Source organism: Otolemur garnettii, unplaced genomic scaffold (genome assembly GCF_000181295.1).
Source record: "Otolemur garnettii isolate 467f Iridium unplaced genomic scaffold, OtoGar3 scaffold00065, whole genome shotgun sequence".
Taxonomy (NCBI): domain Eukaryota; kingdom Metazoa; phylum Chordata; class Mammalia; order Primates; family Galagidae; genus Otolemur; species Otolemur garnettii.
In genome coordinates, this window is record NW_003852460.1 from 9,814,337 (window position 1) to 9,826,001 (window position 11,665).

At 41.8% G+C, this 11,665-nt stretch overlaps 1 protein-coding gene across 2 annotated transcripts in view; it reads left to right on the forward strand.

Moving 5' to 3' along the window:
- FRMPD4 (FERM and PDZ domain containing 4) overlaps positions 1-11,665 on the forward strand; it is a 531,361-nt gene that overhangs the window by 502,782 nt on the left and 16,914 nt on the right. For both annotated transcript variants that reach the window (XM_003793053.2, XM_012807155.1), the window contains 3 exons: positions 6,297-6,433; positions 8,735-8,861; positions 10,927-11,016. In XM_003793053.2, the coding sequence (XP_003793101.1) occupies positions 6,297-6,433; positions 8,735-8,861; positions 10,927-11,016 (354 nt within the window). The remainder of the gene's footprint in view (positions 1-6,296; positions 6,434-8,734; positions 8,862-10,926; positions 11,017-11,665) is intronic.

Consider the following 11,665-nt stretch of genomic DNA (forward strand, 5'->3'; position numbering starts at 1 on the left):
CCTAAGCCCAAGAGCTGGAGGTTGCTGTGAGCTGTGACGCCACAGCACTCTACTGCAGGCGACAAAGTGAGACTCTGTCTCTAAAACTAAATAAATAAACTCATCCTGATTCACTGCTAAATACTTCAGTGCAGGGCAGCACCTGTGGCTCAAAGGAGTAGGGCACTGGCCCTATATACCAGGGGTGGCAGGTTCAAGCCCAGCCCTGGCCAAAAACTGCAAAAAAAAAAAAAAAAGGAGACAAGAGTCTCCCTATAAAACAACAACAAAAACTTCAGTACATATTTTCTAATAAAAAGACATTTTCTTACATGGTTATCGTATAATTAACAAAATTAGGGAATTTAACATTGACACATTTCCATTATCTCATCTGTAGCCCATATCCAAATTATGCCTATTGTCCCTAAAATGTCCTTTATATCAGTTATGTTTTTTTCCTGGAACAAGATCCACTCCAGGATTCCTTTTTGCATTTAATTGTCGTATCTCTTTAGTCTTCTTAAATATAGAATGTTCCTTAGCCTTTCTTTGACTTTTATAACCTTTAGAGTTTTGAGGAGTAATGGCCGATTGTTTTACAGAAATGGCTTTCTCAGGTTGCCTTCCTCTGATGTCTTCTCGGGATTAGACTGAAGTCACACATTTTGAAAAGAACAATATGCGTGCCTGTATGTCCTCAGTGTATCACATCAGAGGCACATGATGTCAGTTTGTCCCCTTAATGACAAGGTAAACTCGGATTACAAAAGGAAACGTAGGAGCATTTGGATGGATAAATTTGGAAGGCTTGGCCTTAGCCAAGGGTCAATCAGTAATTTGTGGAGAGTAACTGTCCACAAATTAACTCTCTTATAATCTTGGACCTCTCCAGACTTTTTCACCCACTAGTTTTAGTACTGACTGATGAGTCTCACCTGAATCTATTTTTATTATAATGGTTGGAAAAAATATTTTTCTAATTTCATTCTTTTTATTTTATAAAATTAATTGGCATGATACTATAAAGGAAGCTTTTTTCCCTTCTTTACTTACTAATTTATTTGGTGCTTAAATTATTCTGAAAAATTGTGATATTCATTATAGTGGAATTATTAATTTCAAGAAGATAAAACTTTGAGAATAGTATCTTTGTCCAGATTGTCTGTAGCTCATATCTTATTCTGGAATATAATTCCTAGACAAAGCTTCCAGGAATGAGGATCTGGAGCAGTTTTTCCTGAAAGGAATTTATCCAATTTGATGTTTAAGAGATGTCCTATATTTTTATATAATTACTTACTTTTACTGTCACTTGAATTTCCAGTATAATCATATTAAATAGTAAGAACCCACTTACATTAATTGCTTAGGCACCTAGCAGTAGAAATACTCAAAGAGGTTGTAAACCTGAATGTAACCTCTCTCCCTGAAAAATGGAGAGAAAGGCAAACGTGGTGGGGGAAAGACATGTTCTCTTTGGCCTGGGATACCTGTATATGGCAAAGATTGCTGGAGCCATATATAAAATATTAAAAGCCAGGAAGTAGGAAAAAGATAGTAAATATTTGTTCACTCTGGGTAGTTGATATCACTAGTATTTGTTTTACTATTCTCAGTACTTCCTGATATATTTCAAAGTTTTTTTAATCTTTAACATTTGGGTTAAAAACAACTAAATAGAAGATAGAAGACAGCTGTGGCTAAGATAGACGCCAAAGGTTACGAATGGTGACATAAATGAAAGTGGCAATAAGGTTTGGCGATCAGAAATGAAGTCAGAGAGGAAAGAAGCAGAACATACTAGAACATTCTAGCAGGTGAGGGCACTCAGGAGGGGGCCACTTAAACCTTCCTCACCTTGGTGGTCTTTGGAGGAGACTGGTGTTTGCAGCTCAGCAAAAGAATAGATGTTGGCAAAGATAACCCTCCACTACGCCCCTGGGAAAAGCCAAATCCTGCTTGTTATCCCGTTTGGACAGAAATGGTACTGTGTGCAATGAAGTTTTCTATCCCAAACAGTGCAACTGTCATGTGTTGGCCTTTTTAATGTTAAAATTTGGTCACCCGGACCCTCACTTATCAACAATATCTCCTGGTCCCCAACAGGCCGGGTAACCCCCATAGGACTGCATTCAATAAGGACCCTGGTTCTCAGCTGGTCCCTTACTGCATCTTCTCCACATTCGCGCTGAGACCAACCCAGAGCTTTGCCACTGCAGCTGTGTGTGATAATTGTTAGTTGTGAATGAACAGTTACAGATGCTGGTCAGTCCACGGCAGTAGACGGTGAGGTGCAGTCCATGGTGGCACGCTCACCCCAGTAATGGCACTTCTTTAAACCCATTTACTCTGCTTCTGGTTAAACGTCACAAGCACGTTGCATCTATAAAAGAACAGTGTGGTTGCATTTGTCTTACGTAGAGGAGACCTTTCAAGTAGACAAGGAGTAGTGCTAAATACAGTTCTGCTTAAGGTGACTTTGCTCCAATCTAATACGCTTTAGAAGATCTTTCCTATTCAAAAGACACACTTTTGTACCCGTGAGATTGTCCTCAGAACATGAAAACTTGTCTGGAAATCTTGCCCAAGGACTAGAAGGAAAACGCTCATCATGTTTCTGCTTTCCTGCCTTGGGTGTTGCCTGGGTGGTGGATTAGCCCCTCTCCCAAGAGTAGCCAGAGGGGAAAGATGGAAAGCCATCTATGGTGGGTGATGGAGACCAAAATAAAGCCATTGTCATCTTATATATCCACCACTGAAATAGTAAATGGGGGGTTCTTTGCCTCAGACTCCCTACTTTGAAATCCCTTGTATCCCAGAATGTCCAGCGCTGTGTATCCAAAATAACATATCTAATATAAACCAACAGATCTGCAAATGGGACCTGTGTGCCCATGTTGACTTTACGATACTAAAAAAAAAAAAATGCAACAAAATTAGCCTAGAGAACAAAAGAGTAAGCAGATGTATCACTTCACAAAGACAAAATCAATTTAACTTAGTGGGTTCCTAACAAGCAGAGTCGCCAGTGACCAGATGAACCATGATGATGAAAACAGGCTTCAGTCAAGTCAATATCCATTCATCTCCTCATCCCTAACGGGCCGTGAGGTATTTTACAGATTCTGGCATGTATATTAACAGTAAGCTCTAATAATCCAGACTGCTCTAATTCATAATTACAATGGGCTATTTAGACATTTACCTGTGCACTGGCTGTTAAGAAAAAGATTGTTGTGCCAATTAGTAAACAGAATAAGACCCAAGAGGCTCCAAAATGTTCTCGGATACTTTACTAGTATTGGTTTCCTTTTGAGCATCTAATATGTTCACTGTAAATGAACTTTTTTGTGGGATTAAAGTGGAGCCTGTTGGGACCTGTATTTAGCAAAACAGTGACTGCCATTTGCTTGTGTAAAGCTGTATTTGAAGTAATGTAGTTAAGAGTAATGAAAGCATGATTAGTACCAAGTACTGTGTATAGATATTAAAAACTCATTCTCCAGGATCAGTCTAAACTAATTATATAATGTAATTAAGTGACTAATCACCTTGTCAAAAAATTCACCCAGAAGTCTGGTTAAATCCAGGGTAAAGCAGAGATAGGAGCTACAGTCCCACCCATAACTCTTAAGAGGAGTAATAGGGAGGGCTCGTTTTTATGAAGTACATTCCATTTTATAAAACACACCTACAGGCATCATGGCCCGTGTGTTAGTTGTTAACTCTCAAGTTAGTTGTTGTTGCAAGTTAACCCATTTTTCAAAGAAGAAAACTGAGACTTGAGAAATGGAATGCCATGTCCAAAGTCATTTTATTAGTTGTTGACAGAGCCTAGCATCAAACCTGGAGCTTTTGCCTCTAAATTCTATGCTAAAATCCTACTTCAATCCATCATGCAACAGCATTGAAGAAAGTTACCAAGATGATTTATCAGAAAATTGATTCTTCAAGTGCCTGCACCTGACACTGTACCAATAGCTTCCTCACCCCCGTTTCTCAAAGGACTCTGTAAAATGACCTGATGTAGGCTCTCAACCCATTGAAGCCCATATGGACAACCTGAGCACTTGGAAATATAGAGTCAAGAGGGAAGCTGCCCCTTTGCCCTTGGAAGGTTTGCTGAGAAATCAACTCACAACAGGCAGAATAATTGGGAAAAGGCATACAAAATTATTAACATGTGCCTGGGAGCCCTCAATGGGGTGCAGAAGCTTATATACGATCTTGAGATTCCAGAAAGAATGGAGGCTCAGAGCATGGCTAAAATGAGGTTGTACTGTTAAAATTGAGTCGAGTGGCAAGACGGGTTATGGGAGGGAGGGCAGAGAACGCTTGCCTGGCAAAGGTGGTCACATTATGTAGATGAAACCTCCGAGCGAACAGGAATACTAGCCGTGTATACTAGCCCTCAGAGCGAACAGGAATAAATGTTTTGTTTAGACCTTTAAAGCTGTCAGCCTGTCACTTAATCTTTCCCAGATCTGAACAAAGAAAGAACTGACTTCAATACAGATTTTCTGCAGATACAACTTTTTCCATAAAAGACAACTTTACAGGACTACTTCTGTTTACTGGCTCTGTGACAACCATCTCAAAATATGTCAGCGTATTTTTAGGATAAAGTAGAATTTCATTTCCTTCAGAAATAACTGGCAAACCCAAGACCAACTAAACAAAATGGCAGCCTGGAATGGTTCTAGGAGGCTGCCCTAACTCAGGCCACCCTGTCTCTTGCCTCCGGAAAGACCCATGTCCAGCCAGGGGTGCTATGCAATACAGAGAGGTTTAAGATTTTAAGGAGAAGCAAAGGGGGAAGGCACTATTAGGGATGGCTGCAAGAGAGAATGTGCCTTCACCCTGGACAGAGAAGGGATGGGCTCAGACATGGACACAGGGTGCGCATGGCACAGCACCAGCGCGGCTTGTGTAAATGTTCCCAGTGCAAATATCGTATGCAGAAGGCATCCGGGGGCACATGTTCCAGCGTTAGTCAAATCAATATAGGAAGCAATATAAACGTGCTTCTCTCGGAAAGGAAGCAAACAAACCCTGACATAGTTTTTCATTTGAAATCTTCCCGGGACACGGCAAAGAATAAAGAAAAGAAGAAAGGGGCTAAATATCATTCTCCGGCCTATGAATCCAGCTTCCCATAACAAAAATGAGTAAACACACATGTCAAATACGCCTAAGCAATGCAATGTTTTCCAGCGGCTCTCCTGACCGGTGTGACGGGTGAGTGGGGACGCTGCTCTACAGCGATCACTGGGCTTAAGCAGGACTTTACACTTGATAACACTCTCAGCCACTCTTTAATTTGATCCTCACAGCAAACCCTGCGAGATATGAGTCCCCATTGTCTAGATGAACAAACTAAGCCTGAGAGAGGTGGAAAGACTCCCACAACTCATGCATTAGTTCAACACCACATTTGCCATTGAAATGAGCCCGGGAGTTGACTGGCTACCTTTACACAGTATACCAATGCACTGTCCCAAAGCGCTCACTATGTATCTCATCTGATCCTTGAACCACTCCACTGAGATAATTAGCATGAATCCCCATTGCACAGATGAGTAAACCAAGGCTGCAAGAGTTAAAGTAAATGGTCTAAAGTTATGTACATGGGGGCCATTGGCAAACCCAGGACACCAGTGCAGAGGGTGAGTGCAGAGCTGCTGGCCTCACGTGCCTTGCTTATGCTGCTTCCTTGAAGCTGCTCTGGATGGTGACAAGAAGAGTGATGCTGGATGATGCCAGTAGTTAACATGTGACAGTGTCACACCTTAGCAGGCGGGGTGCTAAGGGCTTTACATTGTATGCTCATTTGACCCTCCCCACTCCCTGTGAACAGGGAACAATATTATCTTCTATTTACAGAAAAGGAAACTGAGGCACAGACAGTTAAGGAACTTGCCTGTGGCCACAGCCCCTTTGAAGTGAAGGAACGAGTTTGCAGCCCAGGATTCCGCCCTGGCAGCCCACCTCCAGAAGCCACGTTATGCTGTCAATACTCTGGGTGTTAGACGGCAGCACCTGTGTTTGGAAATTTCATACCTAAATTCCTAATTATTTTTACAAAAAGCTAAATATTTAAATAGCAGCTCGTCGATGACTGTTAAATGTTTTGTGTGGTCTCTGTGTTTGTGCGTGCGATTAAATACTGACTCGGTTCCAAGCAGCGCGGTGGAAACGTTTCCACATTTAGCCTCCTTGCCTGCGAAGCGAAGGTTGCAGCACTTGGGGGAAATGCCTAGCACCTGTTCCTCTCATTCTTTGACAAGCTACGCCCCCTGCTGGTCTCTCCTCAGAGCTGTAACGATGTCGTTCAGGAGCGATTTGGGCCAGAGCTGAAATATGACATAGCCCTGCGGCTGGCAGCCTTGCAAATGTACATCGCCACCGTCACCACCAAGCAAACGCAGAAAATCTCCCTCAAATACATAGAGTAAGTGTGGACTCTCAGGGCTATTTCGGAGACAGAGATGCTGCCTCTTTAATGCCTGGGTATATTTTTTATTTTTGTCTCTATTTTCAAAATTATTGTTTGTGGCAGAGCATTCACTAACAAAAGGCAAAATGTATGAATATCAAGTTCCTTTCTGATAGAAGAGATCCATTTCTTACATAAGCCATCTTTAGAGCAGTGTGGTTTAAATGAGGCTCATAATTAAAATGAAGAGGACATTTGAGGTTTCCTGAAGGTCCTTGTGCGCAGCCAGCTCTGATATCAGTGCTTTTCACACATTAACTTAACTCTTACAGCATCCATGAGATTAGTAGGATTTGGACTTCACTTTACAGACAAGCAAACTGAGGCACATGATGAGTAAGTAGCTTGCCCAAGTGGCGTAGCTATTAACTAGGGGACACAAGATTCAAACCTAGGCGGCAGGACGCCCCATTGTGCTGTAGTTTGAGTGATAGGCTGAGGCACCTGTGTTTGGAAACCCACGTAATGCCATGGATCCCTTCCTATGTACAAACTAATTAAACCTCACCTTCCAAAGATGCTTCCCATGGGCTGCCTATAAAGTCTTTCTAAATTTCACAATACCAGGTTGACCCACAAGGGGGCAAAATGACTTTTTCCAACAGATCCATTCTGTATTGGGGAAGATTTGCGTTCCAACTTGCTGGCTTCAGGGCCACTGTTCTGGCAACTCTCAGTTCACCTGTTAATGCCTAGGGACAAACCCTCACACACAGTTTAACTGCAGACCTCTGAGTCTCGGCTCACTCCTCTCAGATAGCTTCTCTCTTTTTCTCTTGGCACACACATGCAGTGCCCATAGCCCGATTCAACTCAGAGATCACGTGCTCATCTGGACACATTCACACCCTCCCCTCTCCCTGTTTGAAGCTCTTAGGGACAGGTGAAACTGGCTGCCATTTGAAAAGGTGGCCTGCACCACTTGAGCTGATTTTCAGACAATTAAAATGTATTTCTTTCCCGCCTATCTGCCTCCACAATTTACCAAGCTGAACACTGCATAGTTAATAACCTCTCTGAGATAACTAGCTTGGCTAACATTGCAAATTCCTTCTCCCATCAAATATCCATTGAGCATTTGATACAGCATCGATGTTGGGCCAGGAGAAAATACTAATGTATAAATTATAATCCTGGCCATTGAGGACCTTGTGTTCTGATTGTAAAGATAGGCTATAAAGATATGAAAAGTGATTGTTTACAAGAATGATACAAGTGTAAGGCAGCCCATAAGGAGTGCCAGCCAATGGGTAAAGACAGTGAGTGTGAGTTGAGGAAGAGGAAAGGAACGTACTGATCCCGGTAGCACCATCTTAACTAGTAAAGAATGTGAACAGTTAAGTAAAGGGACGTTGTCTTCCTACTCTTCTTTAGAGAGGACCTGCAGCAGGAGAAATAACCAGAATCTTCTCGAAGGTCTTCACATAATTTAGCAGATACCGGTTGGGCACATGACCTAGGATAGGTTTTCTATTCTAGGGCAGATTTTCTAGAATTTAAAATATGGACGTTTCTTAGAATAAGGTTATCGTCATTGCTAAGGAAACAGGCTCTTGGCAAAAACATGTTAACCTGGTCCCACTTGTTGTTTTCTTCTATCTGCACACCCATGAGTGATGTCTACATCTCCCCATCAACGCCAGACACACTTAGAGGCGGCCAGACTGCCCCATCACAGTCCACACCAGGAGCACCTCACCCCCCAAGCAAGAAATGTTGATGGAGTTAGACATAAACAAGCTGGGGCAAAACAGAACTGTGTATGCTTAGAGAAACAGCCATCGAGGAGAAAAAGGGACAGGGAGGATGGTTCAGGGGCACAAAGGAGCGTCATCCATCCTAGGAGAAGAGAGAAAGATGGACTATGAGCAGACAAGGAGATAGGAGAATGGGAATCAAAGGGATGGCGAGAAACTGGTATTGGAAATTAGAAAGTCAGATATGTAAGTGGATTTTAAGACACTCACAAATGGATTGGACAACATGTCTCCTCTGGTTCCCCTGGCCCCAAATGCCTCCTTAGCTTTTTCTCAAGTGGGTAAGAAATGTTTCTTTTTAAATGCAAACATATGTATTAATGATCAAATAGTGTGTTTCCTGATTGTAAATTAAAAGTTACTTCCCTAATTGGGGACATGTCTCCGTTCCCTGCCTTACCAAGGGTTCGTTTGTTCCAGTAAACATCAGAGCGCCATTTTACCTTAGATAACGAATCATCACAAGGATGTGAAATTAAAGACATGTTCTTTATTGCAGAAAAGAATGGGGATTAGAGACTTTTCTACCCTCTGCTGTGCTGCAAAGCATGAAAGAGAAGAACATAAAGAAGGCACTTTCACACCTTGTCAAAGCAAATCAAAACTTGGTACCACCGGGTAAAAAGGTATCGCATTTGCATCTTAATAGAAAATTATAAAGAAAAAGGCTCGCATGCATTTTTTAAAATGTTTTAAAATTAGCTCATGAATAAAATACTTTGCACCATATTTCCAGAAGCAGTAACACTGTACAACTTTTTAACTATTAACATGTTTCTAAGTCTAATGAGAAATAAGTATTCGAATGGAAACCTATTTATTTCTCACAAGTTACAGCCTCCCTCTTGCAGGAGGAGGTGTGTGTTCACGTGCCCAGGCGGGAGAACCTTGCATAAGTGCTGAGACCCTGTGACCCATCCCGTTCCTGCTTAGCCCTCACACCAGCTGCAGGCCAGATGCCACGTTAATCAAACCAGAGTTTCTCTGCTGTGGCACTATTGACATTTGGGAACAGATCCTTCTTTCTTGGGGCGGGTGGGCAGGATTATCCTGTGCACTGTAGGATGTTTAGCCCTATCCCTGGGCGCGTGTGACTGGCATCCCACGAGATGCCACGCCCTGACTGTGACAAACCCAAACATCTCCAGACATTGCCAAACAAGCTCTGGGGAGCGAAGTCACCCCTATTAACAATCAACTGGATTAACTCCTACTTTTGGAGAAAAGATAAACACTCACCATCATTAGTGTTAGAATCTTTTCTGCTTTTGTCTTTGTTCTCATTAAGTAGGAAAAAAAAAACACAAAGGACATTGAAAAATGTCACTACTGGTCAGAAAAGAGAGGTCTGCTTTATAGGTCATAAAAAGCACAAGATTCTAGGAACCAGAAAGAAGGAGCCTTAAAATATTGGACCTATAAAATCGGAAGCAGTCTAGCAACCGAAGAATACTTTCTATTAATAATTGGTATTGGCTAGAGAAACTTGGGTGACTCTAATACAAATCACTTGTGTACATGGATAATACTTTTAGTATCTGATTTTAAGTCATTTTTACTGGGTAAGGCACACTCCCCCCTCACCTCATGACTTTTAAAAGTAAATATATAATGGAGTTCAACACACTGTGAATACCTTCAACTTACTTGCCAGTTTCATGGGGAGGGGGCCTCTGACCACAGTCAGCATTCAACTGACAGAAATATACCTAGATCAAGAGTTCCTTTAATTTCATTTCTGATTCACTTGAAGTTAATTTCCATGAAATAACTCGATATAATTTTTTTTCAAGCCTGGTCCATTGGTCTCGCAATAATTTGGATAACTGCTGTGCAATCTATTTGACTTATCTATCTATAACTTATAACTGTCCTTCTGAAAAGTTGGTTTTTCTAGCCAAGAGTGGTTTACTTTCCAAAAGAGGTAGGATGGACAAGTGGAGCTAAATAACAATCACACAAAGAGCAGCACCTTTAGGTGGTTCAGAAATGACTTGGCAAGTCATCTGTGATGAAAACAGAATTTTTCAGTCATTGCTACTTAATGGTGATCTATACCCTTGTCAGAAAACTTCATCCTTAATAAACACCCCTGGCATATTCGGTATGAAACATGGACTTTTTAATCAAATACTTTCTGGAGATCAACACTTTAAAGTCTTTACAAAGATAAATTTCATCTGGAGAAAATTCCAGAACAGCTCCCACAAGCTCTACGTTCAGGTGGATCTCTAGTGCTATGGAGAATTTATAGACAACTCCCCTTTGTCCCTGATCGCAAGTGGAAAGCACCACCCACCTCAGGAGGGCTTCCAGTGAGCATGTGTTTCAATGGAACATTTTACGGTTTTGCTCTCACTTTGCGAGTGCCCTGGCCTAGCATCTCCATGTGCATGAATCCCCCCATACATTACCCCCCCAAATTAATAAGATTTGTATCTTGATGTCAAGTTGCAGTCTTTCATCAGAAAACCAAATATATGGCTTCTTGGCCTTTTGGCTAAGATCAAGTATAGGACACCAAATACATAGCAATTTACTTCCGTGCCTAATGACGACTCTTTGTCACACCCCATCTCTTCAACAATAAAATCATCCTTCAAATTTTTGCCCTTATTTTCAGCTGGTCTCCAGCTACAATGGAGTCACACCTGATGGAGTTAACACCTGAGGTTTCTTTTCTCTCCTCAGCTTTCTGCACTGCAAGCCAAGGTCCATTATCTCAAGTTTCTCAGTGACCTGCGATTGTATGGCGGCCGTGTGTTCAAGGCAACATTAGTGGTAATTTCTCTTTTTTTTTGCTTTCTCTTAGAAGCCGTAGAGGCTTGCAAAATGTCACCGTCTAGGGTGTCTTGAATGACCTTGTTCTGTTGACAAAAGCAAATCAGCTGGGAATCTTCTCCAGCCTTCATTTCTAACTAACTTCACCAGTCTGAAAATATCAGAAGAACTGTTGATAACGCCACTCCAGAGTGCCTTAGAAAAAGAAATGAGAAGAAGAATCAAGGGTTCTAACCATGGTCTTCTTTTAAATCACTGAGCCAAAAGTTGCTTCCACGCCAAAAAAAAAAGAAAGAAAAAACAACTTCATTTCTAAAAGCCTCTTATGATGAGTGTACTGTGCTATGAAAACATTTACTTTCCACATTATTCAAAATTTATCGGAGCTCTGATGCAGTCATAGGTCTGTGTCTTCTAATTGGATGATTTAGAACAATATGACCCAGAAACACTTTCTAAAGAAAATGTGGGCTTGGCACCTGTGGCTCAAGTGACTAAGGCACCAGCCACATACACCTAAGGTGGCAGGTTCGAATCCAGCCTGGGCCCACCAAACAACAATGACAGCTGCAAACAAATAAAATAGCCAGGCGTTGTGGCGGGCACCTGTGGTCCCAGCTACTTGGGAGGCGGAGGCAGGAGACTCGCT